At 36.3% G+C, this 20493-nt stretch overlaps 1 protein-coding gene and 1 long non-coding RNA gene across 2 annotated transcripts; both read left to right on the forward strand.

Moving 5' to 3' along the window:
* The first annotated feature begins 1877 nt into the window (after positions 1-1877).
* LOC143153356 (uncharacterized) lies at positions 1878-18963 on the forward strand. Its single transcript, XR_012993781.1, has 5 exons — positions 1878-1949; positions 2301-2577; positions 3976-4083; positions 15892-16005; positions 18847-18963. It is a non-coding gene; the product is annotated as an uncharacterized LOC143153356 (long non-coding RNA).
* Positions 5080-7639, forward strand: LOC143153351 (uncharacterized). The gene has a single exon (XM_076324428.1). The coding sequence runs from the start codon at positions 5381-5383 to the stop codon at positions 6983-6985; it is 1605 nt and encodes a 534-aa protein (XP_076180543.1). The 5' UTR covers positions 5080-5380; the 3' UTR covers positions 6986-7639.
* Positions 18964-20493: the final 1530 nt, after the last annotated feature.

Below are 20493 nucleotides of genomic sequence, written 5' to 3' on the forward strand. Positions count from 1 at the left end.
TTCAACCAGAATTGTGTAAGCGATCGTATTCCATCTGTAAAGATACCACCGTTAATTTACAGTACGTATATTTGTTTATTATCCATCTAATTCCAATTAGGAAACGTTATAGTTAAATGATTCAATTTTCAAAGTTGATCGTGTACAATAGTGGTTTCAAAATATTTTTATTCAAGTTATCTACATATTTTTGAATTAAACACATTAGATACATAGAGCGAATAACGCGACTTGTCCGTCCCTTTTACTTGTGTCGGTTAATGGTAGTAGATATTAGATATTTATGGTGTACCATACAGCAGAGTTTTGCAAACTTTTCTAGGTCGTGATCCACTTTCGAAAACGGTAATTTTTCACAATCCACTCCCTTGTAATGCATATTTTAAGAGGAAAGGAATTTTGAATAAAAGATACTGCTGCACCACTTTTAAATTTTGTATCCAATGCACTTAGTTAATATATAATTCTATTAATCGGACACAACGTTTCCTTATTTTAGATTCAGCCGCGACTCATACTTTGGGAACATTCGCCATATGGTATCTAATAGTTTAGGTAAATTGTGCGACAATTTTTTTACGCATACTCACCCTTCTTATGCACAATCATATAATTCATTTCGTGAATTATTGTACGAATAATGAGAGGAAAACAACGTTATTATACCAGTAAGTAAAAGCATAGATTTTCCAACGATGTAATCGTTCTAATTTAATGTTACTCGTGGATCTATTATCGTCAATGTTTCTTTAAACGCGACTACATATATCGTTATATTTTATGATCGTTTCAAGTTTATTAGTCATTAGTTTATTAGTCAAGTTTATCAGTTAACTAGTCAAGTTTATCAGTTTCAAGTTAAGTCACTGTAACTGATTTATTTTCCTATAGTATTACAAAATGATAAGCAAAAGAATTATAAGCTTGCGCGTAAAAAGAGACGATAGTAACTTTTAAATATCGCTGCATAGAAAATCTGACGTCACATCAATTTGAATCAACATATTGAAACACAATTCGTTCTGTATAGAGATCGTAACGTTGCAACCATAATTAACGAGAATCAAAGGGCAGACTTACTCGATCATCTTCTCGCATCTCATCTGAATGTCAGATTCCTCGATGTTCAGTGGCGAGAACGGTTTCTTCTGGAATTTTTTTATCAAAACCGCAACGTTCTCTCGGTTCAGTAAGAAGTTGCACATCTTGCAACAGCCAACGAATACCGCCAGAGTCATGTAGAAATTGTCACTGAACTCGTCTTGATTCTCGACGTTGAAAGCTATGTCTAAAATTTGAGAAATCAGAACACTTTGTGTCAAAAGGAATACAATAACCGTATAAACGTTGTACAAAATCTTTTTGAACGTGGATGTCCAAGATGGCGGTCGTAGACAACCGCACGCTATCAGAATCGTGAATGTCCATCGCAGCATATAGATCGTTGGTTTCGATCGAAGATTAACGTCGTTATCGTGACACACAGTTTTTTCGCACGAAGCTAAAACCATGGTACTTCGATACGTGGTTACTTTTCCATAGTCCTCGATCTGTTTATCATTCGAATATTGTCAAGTTTACGCGTGAGGATATTCGGAAGGAAAGTACCATCGAAATGGTTAAAAAGAACTCGGAATTTTCACTGCTTACCCGACGTAGGTTTGGGCTCGCTAAAATTTTTAAAATGTTGCCTTACTGAGACCATAGAATATTGACGTTTCTTGTTTATCCTCGGGGGAGTGAATTTTTCACGGTTATTTCCCCTTAACGTTCACGGGCTATATCATTATCGTAATGGCGGAGAATGCGACGACACGACTTATTTATTTATTTCTTTTAGGGTGACGATGCAGTACTTGCGATTCGTAATTTTACCTTGCTGGTGGCCTACTGTTTCTCGTTGAAAACTCGCGCAGAATTACGTTGCGTGCGCGGAACAACTAAAGAAGGTAGACGTTGGATTATTCGAAACGTAAAACGCGAATAGGAATCGAATATCAGCATTTTCAATGCGAAGAGAAAATATTTTAAAGACACGAAATACAATTGTTATACTTCTCTCGCGCTATTCGATTTCAAATACGCGTTTTACGTTTGTCATCGAATTTGATTCACTTCGAGAAACGACGAAGAGATACGGGCCAGTTATTCTTCTACAGAACACGATTAATAGAATTTAATACAATTTATTGATATTCATACCGAATATTGTGCTCTACATACTTCGGTACAGTTCTCGAGCGTTTCGACAGGTACGTTTTTCTCGATTCGTTCCAATTTCGTGGATTATTTTGTTCCAGAGGAATGAAAGTCAGTTTTTCTTCGTTATTGAGGAAATCTCCACGTTTGTTGTGTTCTTCTGAAAAAGGAGATCTTTCGTGGCAGCGTACCGAGTCAGACGTTACAGTCAACCTTCGTTAAACAATATCATCCGATGCTGTTCACATTCTACTTACGCGTAGGATCCAATCCTCTTGACTCGAAACTATTCTTTCTTTGAAACTGTTGCGTTATTTTCGACCCTGTTGAAGCACGTTGAACGCTGAGAAAGAAGTCTTGAGTAACTGCAATAAACAGGTATGTAAGATTTCTAGAATTTAATACAGTTTTCCTTGACGCGTTAATCGTCGTAGATCTTGTACAAGAATTTCGATAAACGTAGGCAGACCGAAATCAATTTTCAAATGTTAAGTATACTTATTCTTTGCCGATACGCTGCTCAAAATAATTAGAGAATCGTCTACGCAAGTATATTGTTTGCTAGAGTATCAAATATTTTCAGAGTTTTAATTCACACGGTGTATAAATTATATACACGTTTAATTAAATTATTCCTATAGAAACTACACGATGTTCCATTGATCTATGATATTTGAGATATTCTTCTTGGTCATTTCGAGATGCGTCATCCTAATTGTTTTGAACAGTATATCGGTACACTGAAAAATAATTTTAGTTAAATTGGGAACGTTTGAGTTTAGAAAGACAGTAATCATTTTATCAAAATTTTTCGACGGTCAATCTGTTACAGAAGAATGCAAATTGGAACAATTTCAACAATCTTATTTCGAGATACTTAGCTCGAATGTTTGGCCGAAATGATGTGTCCAATTTCTAAGTTAAAAGACCTCGATACGTTAATGATTAGAATTCCGAGTTTTCATTGGATGACGGTGTACAATAGAAAACACATCTATTTCGTACTGACAGACATAAAACACTCGAGGTTCATCGACACAACGTGAATGCTCGTAAATTTGATGGGTTCCGTAGCTCGTTTCATGATCATTAAGAGTATCTTCTTAGCGTTGATATCCAGACACACCCAATCACTTTCGATTATCATGCTAGTGACTTCGTAACTCTACGGAGGAAAACGTGTGTAATTGCAAAGGCTTGATTGAAAATTGAAACATTTTATAGTAAAGATGAACCTTCGTGCTAACTTCGTTCCCGTACCAGCAGTAATAAAATATCTCCGTGAACATACAGATCGCGTAGAACACCGTTTCAATCATTCTCGAACCTAAATCTCTTTCGGTTAGTTGATAAAGATTGAAGCACACGACTGAAGTGCTTACCAAGAACTGAATGCACGCCACGGTTTTAAACGTTTGGTTCAACATTGTGGCGAATCTGCAATAATTTTAGGAAGCAAACTAGACTCACCGTATTTGCATCTTTTCGTTTTCATTCTTTGTCTTTGCTCGAATTATGTTTATTTGCATGAATTCATGTTATTTGTACTATTTATACTATTTGTATTAATAACAATATTAGGAATCTTATTCTTTATTAACTAGTTCAATCTTATAAATTGATTTACGATTTGTTAAAAGTTAGATTTTCTGCTTCTCTTTTCTTGAGTTTTCTTTTTTTTTAGAAAAAAAAATGGGAAACCAACTCGTATATGCAACGATGGTGATAAGCACACTGTTTCGCCGAGTCGTTATCATCTTTTATAATATTTTGTAGACGGTGTCCAAGTATTTCCAGTTGACAATACGTGTGGATCAACAGACCGCTGTGCAGAGTATCACAAGCAATGTTAAACAGCGAGCAGATCGTCATACCTACAATCTGGTGAGTGTAAGTTACAGTGAACAAAAGCATAGAAGAATAATCGTAAGGTATCCATGCGCGGAATGTTAATTGTTTGTATTTGAAATCTCTGAAAAACGAGTTTATCCATGTCCATGCTACAGAGAATTCGATTAAAATTGTATAGGCAATCGCGTTCCATCTGTAAACAATCACTATTACTTTGGGGACAGACCAGGTTTAATCATTATTTGTGTCAATTTATATATAGCAGATATTTGAATTAAATATCACTTTTATTGCTATTACTATAATATATAAGTATTTCTATTGAATGCACATCGTTAATACATATTCAAATATTATTTCTCATTACTTTTAAGTATTTCTATTCGATATACGTACTTACAAGGGAACACCGCGAACCGTCACTCCCGGATTTGAATGAAACTTTGTAGGTTTATAGAGTGATCCAAGACAAGAATAACGGTATGCTTCATTCGTGCCCAATCGCCCTTTAAGGGTGTGAAAACAACCCTCGAAGTCAAATCGGCGTTTCCACTTTTTCGCGTATATCTTTTAAAATACATGAAATACAAAAAAATGTTTTAGGTAAAAGTTTAATGGTACAATGAGCGCTATAAATTTACATTAAGAAAATTTTAAAACAAGTTTTTTTTCTTAAAAAGAAAATTTTTTTTTACGTTATTTTAAAGAATTTCTACATTTTGATAATAACTAAAAATATTACTTGTTTTATTCTGAATTCAACCATGTATACTAATTTTACTATACACCATCGACTTATGCAGATACACGATGAAACGTACACCGTGCGCGCGATTCCGCGCTAAAAACACACAGTAAATTACATATTCAGATATCTTGTTTTCGTTGCATTTCCTAATATATGACGATAACAAATACAATAACATATTCAAAGATATTAAAATGTATTAAATTTCATAACTGTACTTGTTTTGTATGAGATATATTTAATCTATATATTTTATATTAATGAGATATAAAAAAAAAATTGAGTTTCAAGAATGCTATCGCGTTCCCCCGATGGTCCTGCGTTTTCAACCGTGTAATCAATTATTGGTAATTTTGCATGGCTGTTTGTGATGTTATTAATCTCATATCTTATGCTCTGTAAATACGAGATAGTGTGATTCACGGAAAACGCATGTCATCCGACAGTTCTTTGTATTAATTGTTAAGATATTCTTTTTCTTATCTTCCTGTTTCCTTATAAATACCTAGTCTTCGTCACTGGAATTCATTGTCAGTATCACTGGTACTCTTTCAACTGCATGTAGCATTAGTTATCGATAAAATGGTGTACATAAATCCGGCAAACGTAATTAATTTACTGGTAACGGCTCTACATATATCCAGTAAACCACCGTCTCCTGTTAATCATAGGGAAATCGAACTATCAGAAATTATACATACTATGATACTTGATAGTATGAACGAAGTTTCATTTACAACCGACTATGTTACGACCCTGGAATACGAAGATCTAGCGCGGCCTCAAGAATGTGAGTTTGTTGAAGAGGGTAATATCGAGGAAAACGTTAGTAGCAATGAATTTGATGAGAGGTGTGTCTCGGGTGAAAGTGGTAACGTAGACCTCAATTATAAATCTCGAGCTGTTGAATTTTGGAGAAGCGGTGAAAAAACGCGCAGGACTCTCGACAGTGTACAACATAAATTTAGAAAAGTTAAATCAGTTAAACAACTGTATCAATGGGAAGAAACATTGGCGAGAGGTGGTACACGCAGAGAGAAGATATTATCAATAGTGAAGTATGTACTGGACAAATTTCAGGCTGCTATGAATCAGGGCTCCTTTGTGCATGACATGGATATAAAGCAATGGGCGCTAGAAGCAAAGGAGGACGTCGACCTTCCTACATTTAAAGCTGGCCATACCTGGATCATGAATTTCAAAAAAGCGCACAACATCGTTTCAAGAAAGGTTACAAAATTCATCAGTCGTTCCACACAACGGGACAAGCAACAATTACAATTAACATCCACCGACTTCGTAAACCGGGTAAAACCATACATTGCTATGTACAATCCAAATAACGTTTACAACGCTGATGAGAGTGGATTTAATTTGGAAATTCATTCTGGTCGTACGTTATCGTACCGTGGTAGAAAGACCATAGAAGCATCCGTGCAGTCAGTATCCTCAACTACACATAGTTATACGATTCTCCCTACCATTTCCGCGAGCGGTCATTTACTGTCACCCCTATTTATGGTGTTAAAAGAAACTAGTGGGGAATTTGGACCCAGGGTAGAAGAAAGCTTATTTAGACCGGCTAATGTGTATGTTACTGCTTCAAAATCTGGGAAGTTGACATCGCACCATTTCAACATTTGGCTTAAAGAAGTCTTTTTACCAAAGACTGGACTTCAAAGTGTTCTGTTACTTGATTCGTGGAGCGGCCATTGTCCTTCGACTTTTCAGCAAAGTATTCCGGCTGACAAAGAACTTATTACGTTAACCATACCGAAAGGAACAACAGGTTTGATACAACCGCTGGATGTTTACGGTTTTCGGGTATGGAAAAATTTTGTGAGAACTTTTTCAGATCGGGTGTTACTATATGATCTTGATATAAATTTACATCTGCGAAATAATATTATCAAACTGCAATCTCTCACACACAACCAGTTGTCTTCTCCGAGATTCCGGGAATTATTTAAATACTCTTGGTATAAAAGTGGATACCTTGAACAAAGGCCAGACCAGCAATTTGAAAATCCAGTAGATTTCTGTTTCAAATTTCCTGAAGTATATAACCTGCCTCGTTGTAATATGTGTGATAAGCCTGCTATTATAAGATGTGCTTGTTGCAAAAAGTATCTATGTATAGAACATTTCTTTGATGCACATCACCTATGTGAAAACTATGTTGAATGAGATACATGTATAAACCTATTCAAAATAGGATAAAATATTAAATTAGTATGAAACAAATGTTTATGTATGGATATATGTGATATAGTATGTAACATGTCATCAATCTTGATGTAATATCTTATATTATGCTATTATTATGTTATCATACTCAATATCGTCATGTATTAGGAAGTGCGACGAAAACAAGAAATCTGAATATGTAATTTACTGTGTGTTTTTAACGCGGAATCGCGCGCACGGTGTACGTTTCGTCGTGTATCTGCATAAGTCGATGGTGTATAGTAAAATTAGTATACATGGTTGAATTCAGAATAAAACAAGTAATATTTTTAGTTATTATCAAAATGTAGAAATTCTTTAAAATAACGTAAAAAAAAATTTTCTTTTTAAGAAAAAAAACTTGTTTTAAAATTTTCTTAATGTAAATTTATAGCGCTCATTGTACCATTAAACTTTTACCTAAAACATTTTTTTGTATTTCATGTATTTTAAAAGATATACGCGAAAAAGTGGAAACGCCGATTTGACTTCGAGGGTTGTTTTCACACCCTTAAAGGGCGATTGGGCACGAATGAAGCATACCGTTATTCTTGTCTTGGATCACTCTATAAACCTACAAAGTTTCATTCAAATCCGGGAGTGACGGTTCGCGGTGTTCCCTTGTTAGTAAATGTACGTGTACAATTTATAAAATTGCCTCCACTTTTCAGTATCAATGAAAAGCATAAACTGATTTACCTGATGTTTCTTTCGTATTTCGTTTGTATTTCCGCTTCCCAAGTGTTTATTGGCAAAAAGGGCTCCTTTTTTAAAGTGTTGATCAGAACCTCAATGTTCTCTCGATTCAGTAAGTAGTTGCACAATTTGTAACAGGCCACAAATATCGCCAGCGTAACGTAGATGTTGTCGCTGAAGTCATCCTGATTCTCAACGTTAAAAACCATATCCAAAAATTGGAAAAGGAGGACGAGGTGTGTCATAAAAATGATGAAAATCGTATAAAAATTGTACAAGATCTTCGTGGACAGAGACGTCCAAGAAGATGGTCGTAAACCACCGCACATCGTTAAAATTGTAAATGTCCAACTCAGAATATGCATTGTCGATTAATAAAAATTTATCAAATTTCTACACATTCGACAGCAAGAAAAATATCTCTGCTGAACGATACCAACGATTCGTAATATATTATGATGTTTACAGTCGATTTTTATCAAATTAAAAGCGCACTATTTTATTATGAACTTTAGCACGGTCGTTGATTAACGAAGTACACTCGAATGGTAGACTGTAGGTTTTCGTTGTTGCAACGAGTCTTGTGTCACGAAAGAAAAACTTTGTCTTAGAAATTATTACACATAACAGACAGAGGTTTAGGTATCATTGAAGACTATAGAAGGTCCGACTCTTGGTTTATCCCCAGGGTAGTGAATTGCCTCCCCTTAGTTTCTCTTTAGTTTGACGGACTATATTATTATCGTAATACCGCAGAATGTAGCGACCCGATTTACTTATTTATGCTCATCAAAGGTAACAACCCTTGCTATTCGTAACGAAGGTAGACAACTATTTTATCTGACTTTCAGTACGCTATTTTTCATTGCGATATTACGCAGAAATACGTGTCATATCGCAAATAAGAAGAGTGAGCCTATAATAAAATAATTGAAACGTAAAACGTGAGAACGAAATGAATTGATATTCTTAGTGGATACTGTTCACGAAAAAGGGAGAACAAATACTTGAAGGGCGTGCGATACTGTTCTTTTCAAATACGAGCTTTACATTGGATGCTGAATTTTACTTAATCTCAACTATTACAATGGAAGAAATTACTATAGAGGCAAGTGAATCATTAACACTACACCGTTAAGCGTATTTAATTGAATTTATTGATGTTCGCAGGAAAGATTATGCTCGCTATATTCTAGTACATTTTTTAGACGTTTGCAATACCACGTTCTTCTCGTTTATACTCAATTACTTTCAATCACTTTTTCCCGAAGGAAAGACGACCGTTTTCTTGCAATAACGAAAAATCTGTAGGTTTGTATTACTATTCTTGACCCTGTTGAAGCACGTTATATGCCGAATAAGAAGTCTTGAGTAACTGTAGAAAAAAGATATGAGATTTAAGAAGTTTAAAGGATACAACTACGGTCAAAAACATTTGTTCTACGTGTTTGAAAATTGTATTTCGAAAGTATTGAAACCTTTAATTCGTTCGTTGCCTATTTGAATTTCTCACTGTAAAATTTTTGAAATTGCGCGACACGCAGTGAAGTATAGACTATTATTTTACGAAAATCTAAAATTAAACGATTAGTAAATCGTAATGCCGGAATAATTTTTTTTAAGGTGCTTCAAACGGATAAAAAAAATCTTTATAATTTCAGCGACAGCTAATCAAAGTGTAATTAAATTAAAAATTATTATCTTTTACATTTTACACCCCGAAGAATATATATACTTCAGTATATCGATAAATATTGTACACGGAATATACAATTTATAATTTAAAAAATGGCTCAATTTAAAAATAAATTATCATATATGGAATATAAAGATTATGATAAAGAAAAATTATCCTGTTCAAAAGTGAATTGTGAAGATGACCTACTTGTCTATACTGCTATTTTCTCCTATATCTGTACTAGTGTATACCTATACTAGAAATTCGCAAATCTGTGCGAATGATTTTTTGGAAGTCACGCTCAGAAAGAATCTGCACAATCGAAATACACTTGTCGTGTATTAATGCACTGCTCAAAATAATTAAACGATCGCCTAAGTAATATATACAACACGTTAAAAGTGTCAACTACACGCTACGTAAATCAAGCATTAAGCGAAAATATGGCTACATATTTAAAAATGAAATTCTTCTCTTAGACTCTATTGACATGCGGTCCTCTAATTGTTTTGAATGGTATGTAAATCCAGATTAGACCGATAACGTTTACTAACGACGATTCGATAAATACTAACGACGATTCGATAATGATTATATAAAAATTGCCCAGCAGTCAACGTGTTAAAATAAGAAATGTAAAATTTACAAGCCACGCCTTCCATATTTTAATCTATACGAAACTTTCTTTAGAGATATTTATCTCGAATGTTTGGCCGAAAAGGTACGTCCAATTTCTAAGTTAAAAGATCGCAATAACTTAATGATTAAGACTCCGAGTTTTTATTTTATGATAGTGTATATGATAAGACACATCTATTTCATACTGACGGTCATGAAACAGTCGAGATTCATCGATACAACGTGAATACTGGTGAATTCAATCGGCACCGTTCCGCGTCTCATGATCATTAAGAGAATCTTCTTAGTGTTGGTATCCAGGCACAACCAATCACTTTTGATCACCATGTCAGGAATCGTGAGACTCTGTGGAGAGATACGTTGTGTAAAATTGCAAGGGTTTAAACGAAAATTGGAACATTTTATTACAAGAATGAACCTTCAGTCTGACTTCGTTTCCATACCAACAGTAGTAAAATATCTCTATGAGTATACAAATCGCATAGAGCACCGTTTCGATGAATCTCGAACCCAAATCTCGTTGTGTCAATCGATAAAGATTGAAGCACACGATCGACGTGCTGACCACAAACTGAGCGCACGTAATCGTTTTAAATGCTTCGTTCACCATTGTTGCGAATCTGCAATTAATTTCAGAAATAGAAATTGATCGAACATATATACACATTTTACATTTACATTTTTGGGGTTCACTTGAATCGTACCGGGATGAATTATCATTGCGTGTTATTTTATTTCTCGAGAATCAGCTATCACATAAGAAATATATCGAGATATTGATATTTTCGAATTTTGTTTAGTAGTCGATCTAAAAGACGCAACGTTTTCCTATTTCGCTTAAAAATTTTCTAAATATATAAAGGCAATTATAAGAATGTATTCGAAAATTTTTGTTTCAAATTTTGTATACCTCCTTTCGTTTTACTTGTCATTGTTTCAGTCGTTAAGAATGGTTTCATTTGTTTATCCGGTGATTCTGTTACCCGAATTAATTCGAGCGCAGCCGTTGTATATTAAGTTGTTCAATAAGTTTTGTCGTTTTTTCCATTGTAAAAGAATACTATGATACTTCAACTTTGAACAACTGTAAATATACGAATGTACTGTCGCAAATATACAACTGTAAATATTCACACATGTTCCACAAACGACGAACCTAATAGCTCCATTTCTTACTGAACAACAAAACTTTTTGAGCAATCTATTATTTAGTAATAGAGAGCAATGAACACTCGAAATATAGTAACAAAAGCAGAAGGTTGCCAGGAGTAAGAGATGCAAACTCCTTCAATTTTTTAATTAAATATATGATCCACTAAAGGCTCGATTTCATGTCAGACCCTCTACTCTTGTGTTTCTAGTTAAAAAACGAAATCAAGCAACTAACTTGTATATACAGTGATGATGATAAGCGCACCGCTTCACCGAGTCGTTCTCATCTTTTGTAATGTTTTTCAGACGACGTCCAAGTATTTCCAACTGACAGAATATGTGTATCAATAGTCCGCTGTACAAAGTATCGTAAGCCACGTTCAACAGCGAGCACACCGTTATGGCTATAGTTTGATGAGCGTAAGCAACGGTGAAAAAAAGTGACGAGGAATAATCGTAAGGTATCCATGCGCGATACGCCAATCTTCTGTGCCTCAAATCTGTGAAAAACGATGTTATCCATATCCATGCAATGCAGAATTGAAATAGAGACGTGTAAGCAATTGTATTCAACCTGCAAAAATGCGCGTTTATTTCGTAATCGATTCGTATATAATTATTATTTTTTGTTACTCAAGTGGTTTCATCTGATTGTATCATATTCAATATATACATATGCTCGTATGTATCTCTAATATCATTTGTTCGAAATTTTTAAATATTACTGAGTGTTTCTTTCTGTTCTCTTTTTTCTGTAAATACTTTTATAATTTTATTCTATTAGAATTTCTATGCGTTAGAATTCTCTTACGTTGGAATGTTTTTCCTCTTTTGTAAATGTGTACAATATCTATTTAAACGTTACAACAATATGCACCGTGAAAGAGTCCAAAACTTTCGAATTTTAATCATCGGGACACTGGTTTTTTTTTTGCAATAAACGAACTCTTTCGTTGTTCGTCCTTTTCGATAAAAAATCATGGTCGCACTTACCTGTTCATTTTTTCAAATCTCGTTCGAATTTCAATTTCCCCGGGGACTGTGGGCGAAAATGGCGCCTCTCCGAGTTTCTCGATCAGAACCGCAACATTTCCTCGGTTTATTAAAAAACTACACATTTTGCAGCAGGCGACGATCACCGCGAGCGTCACGTAAAGATTGTCGCTGAAATCGTCCTGGTTTTCGACGTTAAAAACAAGGTCTAAAATTAACGAGAGCACGGCACTGTGTGTCAGAAGGATCACGAGGACCGTGTAAACGTCGTACAAGAACTTTTTGAACGGAGATGCCCAAGATGTCGGTCGCGAGCAACCGCACATGGTCAGCATCATGAATGTCCATCGTAATGTGTGCATTGTCAATTCTAGACAAATTCGAAAAATATTGTAGGATGGTAGTGAGTGATATGTATGTTTGTGTGTGTTTGTGTGTGAGGAGAAAAAAAAAGGAAATGCGTGTGGTCCGGAGAAAATGTGTCTTTGAGATAGTCGAGCGAGTGAAGTGTATCCAAGGCGTGAAAGAAGAGCGTTTTGAATTGAAAAACTGGATGTGTGAACTGAGGTATGAAAAACGAACAATTGAGATAGTGCTAGACCGAGGAACTTTGGGTGAACGTGACCAGATGCATGAAGTAGAAAAGGCTAAGAATCAAAATGAAAGAGAACCAATGTGTAAGAACATAGGATGCGAGAGAAGAGTATTTGAGAGCACTTGTTGTAAATGAGGCGAAACTTGTTGAGTTGACTCTTTCTCGAGTCGAGAAAGCGTAGTCAGGGTAGTTATAGTTTCTGTGTTTTGTTATTGTTTTATTTCCACTACTCGATTCGTACACCCAATATACGTACGTCCTATAATTGTATTCACCTTTATACAATAACTCCTCCAATAAATTCCTACAAAATTGGGAACTCGTTCGGGATGTAATTCCTACAATATTTCAGGCATGTATCGGCAAAAATTTGTTCGTAACGTATCGCGAAGTCTACGATTGTGTCGCGTTAGGTTCAAACTGTATTACTTCAGCGCGCGTCTCGACATTGGTTTTTTTATCACTATTTACACGTTAAGAATTATTTATTGCGCGAGATCACGCATAGTAGGGAAACGTGCAAATGCGAATGAAGAGCACATTTCGTCTTCGCGATCCTTGGTCGAGAAAGTTTCGTGCACCACTGACAACCATAGACTATATCGGCGTTTCTTGTGCGCCCTCGGAGAAGACAGTTCGCTATGTTATTAGAATAATTACCGGCGATACGACCACGCGACTTACCGCGATTATATCTTCAAGAATGAATTTACTCTCTGTGTAATACGTATTTGTAATTTTTCCTTCCTTTGCTCGATATTATTTTCCATTCGTACTTACACGACATATTTTAAGGTAGAAAACGAGTACACAAAGGCGAGGATATGTTTCCAGCAATGTACAACGTGAGCAAAGAACGATACGTTGTAGACACGTTTGTCTAGACTTCGTTTCTACCTTAAAATATGTCGAATGAAAAATAATATCGAGCAAAGGAAGGAAAAATTACAAAAATGAGCAAAGTACGATACGTTGTAGACACGTTTGTCTAGACTTCGTTTCTCGTTCAAGTTGGTACTGTCGAGTGTAGGAATATTGTTTCACGAGTTCGGTGTAGCACGACGGATGAAATTGTGCGAAAGGCAAGTTAACTTTCGGCAACAGTGTTTTTATTATATTTATTGACATCTGTACCGTGTATTACTGTCTACATACATCGATACATTTTTCTAATACGATCGATCACCTCGTTCCTACATCTTCTTTCCGATCTTCTAGAAGTACATTCGGTCAGAAGAGTTGAAAGAATACTTTCTTTCTACGTCGGGCTAATTTTCCACATTTCTTTTTAGTGTGCCTGAGCTCATTGAAGCAAGTTATACGCCGAGTAAGAGGTTTTGAGCAACTGTTATAAATAGAGGATTTGATAATGTTCGATAATTGTCAACTAATCTTAGGACCGTTTCTCTAGAAAAAGAACACGAGATTCTTAATGCGCGTATACAAAAGCACGAGTCCGTTTAATTTCGAATACAGTGATAATAAAACGAGGTTTCGTGACCCAAGTAGAAGCATCGTAGTAAATATTGCAATGTTTTGAAATTTGTGCACGTGTTTTATTTTTTTTCTTTTTCAGCAGAAACGGCACGAAAATTGAATTCAGGCTGTGCTGTCTGAAATTAACGCACAGTGGTTTCGAGCGAATGGAAGTTTTGTTTCGAGATAGATTTCTTTTTTCAACGATACGACTTATCCACTCTGACTGTTGCTTATTCAATTTACGAAACTTTGAACCTTTATCGTCCATTGCCAAGATACAATAGTTGCGTACTGACCGTCATGAAAGTGTCAAGATTCATGGTTACGATGTGAACGCTGGAAAATTCGATGGGTATCGTAGCACGCCTCATGATCATTAAGAGAATGCGCTTGGTGTTGTTGTCCAAAGTTAGCCAATTACTTTCAAATATCATTTTGGGAACTTCGAGACTCTATAGACGAAAAACATTACGGGAAAAGCCGAGCGATTTAATCGTAAAATAGGATTTCGTTCGATGATAAAAACAAACCTTCAGTCTGATTTCGTTCCCGTACCAACAGTAGTAAAATATTTGCAAAAGGGTGTTAACCGAGTAGATCATTACTTCCAACATTTTCGAGCCCAGTTCCTTTTGCGTCAGTTGATAGAGATTGAAACACAACGTGGTCATACTTACTAACGTCTGACCGAACATGATCGCTTTGAATTCTTTGTTCAACATCGTAGCAAATCTGCAACGAGTTCAAAGAGAAATTAGTCTTCACCAAGATCTCGTGTAGATTCGGTCTCTATGGCTACTATTGAAACGTATAACAATTGTAAGAAACTTTTCGAATTCTTTTTCATCGCACGAACCCTTACCGAAGTGTCCAATAGGCTCAGGATGAAACGTTTAAAAGAGGATCGAATTTCGTCCATTACTGAAAATCAAAAGTTTTATGTTTTTCATTACACTTTCGCGGCAGTATTATCGATGAATTGGTTAGCTTCTCCCGATGAAAATAAGTCCAAACACGACTTCTTTACTTATACGAATTATTTTTAATCATAAGTGAACCAAGCCATTTGTAATACTCCGGAGGGAATAGTGAAAAATATAAACACTTTTTAACAATCGACACACCCGGTATGCGTGTGGTATCGCTTTGAAGTTTCGGCCATCAAGCTCGTGTAAAGCGAGACTCGAACGCTGTTGCTCTATCTCGCTCACACACATTCATTTTCTTCGTCGGTCGGTTCACGCGTGACTGGGTCTCAGCTTGAGATAAACAATCGCTACTTGAACCGCTTTCGAGCGAACCGGTTGTTTTGGTCTTGTCACGTGTAAAAGGTTATTACTGTCCTCCAATTATATACGTTTTCTTAGTGCTCTCAGAGACGATGTAATACTCGCATTAATAAGTAATACTTATCAAACGTAACAACCAAAATCGATTCGAATTTTATCTTGTATTTTTTTTTTTTTTTTTTTTTTCAAACTTATTATCGTGTAGAATTTATTAATTGTTTAAATTCTACTTTTACGTTTTCAAAGATAATTGTAAAAAATAACGAAAAACGAACTTGTATATATTGTTATGGGAATAAGCGCACTGTTTTGCCGAAACGGTCTTATCCTTTTCGATCGATTTCAGACGATGCTCGAGTATCTCGAACTGGCAGTAAATATGGATCAAGAAACCGCTGAACAGACTGTCGCAAGCAATAGTGAAGAACGAGCAGTACACCAGGGCCACAATTTGATGAAAGTAAGTAATGGTAAACGATAACGAAGAGGAATAGTCGTATGGTAGCCAGGCACGATAAAATAACTTCTTGTGTCTGAAGTCTGTGAAAAACGACGTCACGCACAACGACGCTACGTAGCACTTAATTACAATCGTGTAGGCTATCGCGTTCCGTCTGCAAACATATTGTTGTTAATCCTGAAACAATGTTTCTTTTTATTTATATTTTCGAGTGTTTCTATTCTTGTTACGTAATCACAGTTCAAGGAAACTACAATTGTTGCTTATACTGTAAAATTTCATTCTATGGATATTAGGGATAACTAAGGGACACCACAATCCACATCGCCCTTGACAAAGTGGTTCTATACTCGTTCTAATTCACGATACACGTTTCTTGGTAATAGTATTGTAAACGTAATAGTATTGTCTCGTTGAACGACCACCATTCGGGATCCTTGGCATTCTTACAACGTGTACACTGCACACGAATCGGCCGCCTTTATATTTTGTCGACAGCAGCAGCAGCAGCTGGCAGTCAAAGAAAAGATCAGCGATTGAAAGCAATGAAAATGAATGAACGACGGTTGAAGAAAAGGGCAGGATGTGAGAAAGAATGAGAACACACATGGAAGAAAGAAGAGCCAATTCCGAGGAAATTATAGCAAATAAAATTCTTATAGCGTTGTCTTTTTTCCTTCTATCGCTCTTCATTCTTTCCTAATCATTCTCTTTGCCCAAGAAAAACCGAATCGTTCAGGTTGTCGTATTCGAATCGCTCAGGCTATCGTACTTACACGTTATAAGGCTCCGCTCGGTCCCAAATAGCGATCGTACAACGAGAGTTCGTTGTACACATTTGCGCGATGTTCGAAGCCAATGTTTTTACACTATGCGAGACATTTCGATCGTCAATTATCGATCAAGCTCTGCTCTGAACCGATCGTATCGTTGCACCTTGCCAAAAATTGATACAGAACCATTTTTCACGGAAGGCAGACAGATCGATGGGATACCAGTGAACTTACTCGGTTACTTTGTCGAATCTCGTTCGAATTTCGATTTCTTCGGTGTTTGTCGGCACGAACGGCTCCTTCTGGAGGGTGTTGATCAAAGTTTCAACATTCCGTTGGGTCAGTAACAAATGACACATTTTAAAGCAGATCCCAAACACGCCCAGCGTCACGTAGAAATTCTCACTGAAATCGTTCTGATTGTTAACGTTAATTATTAGATCCAATATTTGCGAGAGCCCCAGGATGTGTATCAATGTCCACACGAACATCGCGTAAACGTGGTACGCGATTCTTCTCGACGGTGATGTCCAGGAAGCTGGCCGCAGACAACCGCACACGGCGAGAAGTGTGCACACGTATTGCATTACGTGAATCATGAATAGTCTTTTTTTTTACAAATTTCTCTCTCGACTCTACTCACTCGTTAACGCAAACTCCTGATACGATCGGGCGTTGGCGACGGTCTCTAGGCTAGAAATTTTACAAACACTCCACTCCGAGTCAAGTATATGTGATTTTGTAGAAAAGTTTTTTGGAAAATCCTGCTCTCGGCTTGTCCTTCAAATATCGACCGAAATGTTCGTTTCGAATTACGCGAACACGAACGACGTCTTCGCTCAACAGAGTTTCGAATGTCACTGACTACGATGGAGTATCGATATCCTTTCGTATGCACCCACAAGAAAGTCGATTTCCATCCCTGAACCGATCCCTTCCGATTCACGGGCTATGTTATTACCGTAATTACCGACTCCGCGACCACTCGACTTATGCAACTGTGTTTTCAGTAATAACATTTACCATCCCTCATCGTTCGTAATTTTACCCTGCCCACGGTGATGTCATTTCTCATTGTAACTCGTACGCAAAGTTGTACTTCACGATGGGAACAAATAAAACAAGTCGACGAGATAAACTTCATAAAATGTAAACCAATCGCGAGAGACCTGAATGGTTCGCGGATACAAAGTTGTACACGATGTTGGATGAATATTTAAACGATCGTCGTTATTCTTCGGTCATTTGTCGTGTCAAGTCGGTGTTTCGTCGGTGTCGTCGGTTACATCTTACAAGAGAAAAATAACAACAGACGAAAGAAAAAATTCTTGAGAAGGACAAGTTAATCCTTCGATAGCACACAGCTGACAGTTTCCCATAAAGTTTATTTGCTACACATCTTTAACGCGTTATTCGAGGGTCTTGAAAATAGTTCAGTTGAGTTGTATTATATCTAATCTCGTTGAAGCAGGTTATACACCGAGTAACAACCTTTGAGTAACTGCAATAAACAGTGAGTAGGCAGGTAAGAGTCTCGAGAAACTTACGCGGGAGTATTCAAAAATGAGTGAAATGTACATTATAATCTACAATAACACCGTGTTAAAGTACCGTTTTCGCTAATAGATACAAATTGAAACACACCACCATCGTGCTAACCGCGAACTGGACGAAAATAACCAATCTAAACTCTGCATTCGTAATTCTAGCAAATTTGGAATTTTTTTTTAAGATACAATTATGTATTTCTTAATTATGCGGGCTATCGGATCATCGAAGAAACAACTGTTAAAAAATTTGCAATTTTTGAGTAAGTGCAATTTACATTAATCCCTTGAAGATGCAAGAAGGTTGTAAAAGTACAAAACTCATCGATATCGATTTTAAGATTGTTCGAATGGTTCCGAACGAAAATGTTTGCTTCTACTATGAGAACAATTATCGAAATGTTGCAATTTTAACCATAGTATTTTAAGAATCTAGTTTCGAGAATCAACCGGTGGACATGATCGTGGTAACGTATGCACGAATTTACAAACTCATTTCAGCCTCTGTTAATTGTTTTCAGACGACACCCGAGTATCTCGATCTGGCTGTACAAGTGGATCAACGGACCGCGGATCAGACCATCACAAGCAATGTACATCAACGAGCCAGTTGCTAGGACTCGTTGAACGTAAGTAAGGCTCATTGAACACACTAATGAGTAGTCGTACGATAACCAAATTCTGAGTGACAGTTCCCTGTTGCGGAGTTTCAAAAACGTGACACACGAAAACCAAATTCTGGACGACTCGACCTAACTGCATAAAGAATTGCAGTTGATCTGCAAAGAGATTTCTTTTCTTCGTCGTTACGTCCAAAGTAGGTGAGTTCGACTCTTTCGTCATCTCATGGTGTCTTCAAGCGATTATTTCGTATTTGAAGTACCGGATGACATAAGCCATATATATATATATATATATATATATATATGTACGTATGTATGTATATATGTATATATTTTACAACGAAACGTTATAAAAAAGAAAATGAACGTTTGTAAAGTGTTAAAAACGCGTTCATCGGTACCTCGAACGTGTGAAGTCGGTGTCGTCGGTAATTTTACGAGAACGTAAACAAGATTACTTTTTGATACCAAAAGCGATGACAATTCCTTATAAAATTGATTGTTACACGTGCTATATATTCCTTAACACACTTTTCGTGTATCTTTGACGACCCCTTCAACTTCTGTTCCCGCGATGGTTTTTCGATTCTTTGAGTTTGATACACTTATTTACATGGGTTGAATACAATGTTTTTTCGACGACGTAAAATTATCTACATTTCGTTCACTATTCCTGTCCTCGTTGAAGCACGTTGTACGCCGAGTACGAAGTTTTGAGTATCTGCAATAAAAATTGTTTCAATAGGTGTGTTCGTTTACTGTTGGCTGACAACGAAAAGGGAGGTCTTACAATCTGTAGGGACCTTGAAAAACCTTGAAAATGTTTAATATAGAAAAATGTGGATATATTTGTCATCAAACTTTAATAACCGTGGTTTTCAGGGGCCTCTACAAAGTGTTACAAACTAAATGGTTTAAGCGACTGATCTTTTGACATGCAATAAAGTTTTGAGAGGAGACTGATAGAAGAACAGAGAGCTCCCATTAGATTTTTTAAACGTTAAGTAATATAAATTGTGTATTATTTGGGTGACTCTTATCGAACTGAGTGACACTTACTTCGATCATTTTTCTTTTAATACACATACTTAAAGAGTTATGGCGAACAACCTATTCAATGTTCCTTAAACCAATCAACGGGAAATGTATTCGTTTTGCAATTATAAAATAACTCCGTACCTTTGACAGTTCATAAATTATAAAAATGAAAAATAGTTCTTTTATACTGACATTCACAAAAGTTTCGAGATTCATCGGCACAATATGGATACTGGTCAATTCGATGGGCACCGACGCGCGTCTCATGATCATCAAAATAACTCTCCTGTTGTTGTTGTCGAGTGAAATCCAGTTGGTTTGAAAAATCATGTTAGAAATGTCGAGGCTCTGAAAGAAGACAGAATATATTACAAAAAGGCCTCGAGACCACAATCGATACTCAAATTGTACTGTTCTCTTCGTAGTAACAACGAACCTTCGACTTAACTTCGTTCCCGTACCAACAATAAACGAATATCTGCGTTAGCATGCAACTAGTGTACATTA

This window comes from Ptiloglossa arizonensis, chromosome 12 (genome assembly GCF_051014685.1).
Source record: "Ptiloglossa arizonensis isolate GNS036 chromosome 12, iyPtiAriz1_principal, whole genome shotgun sequence".
NCBI classification, from domain to species: Eukaryota; Metazoa; Arthropoda; class Insecta; order Hymenoptera; family Colletidae; genus Ptiloglossa; species Ptiloglossa arizonensis.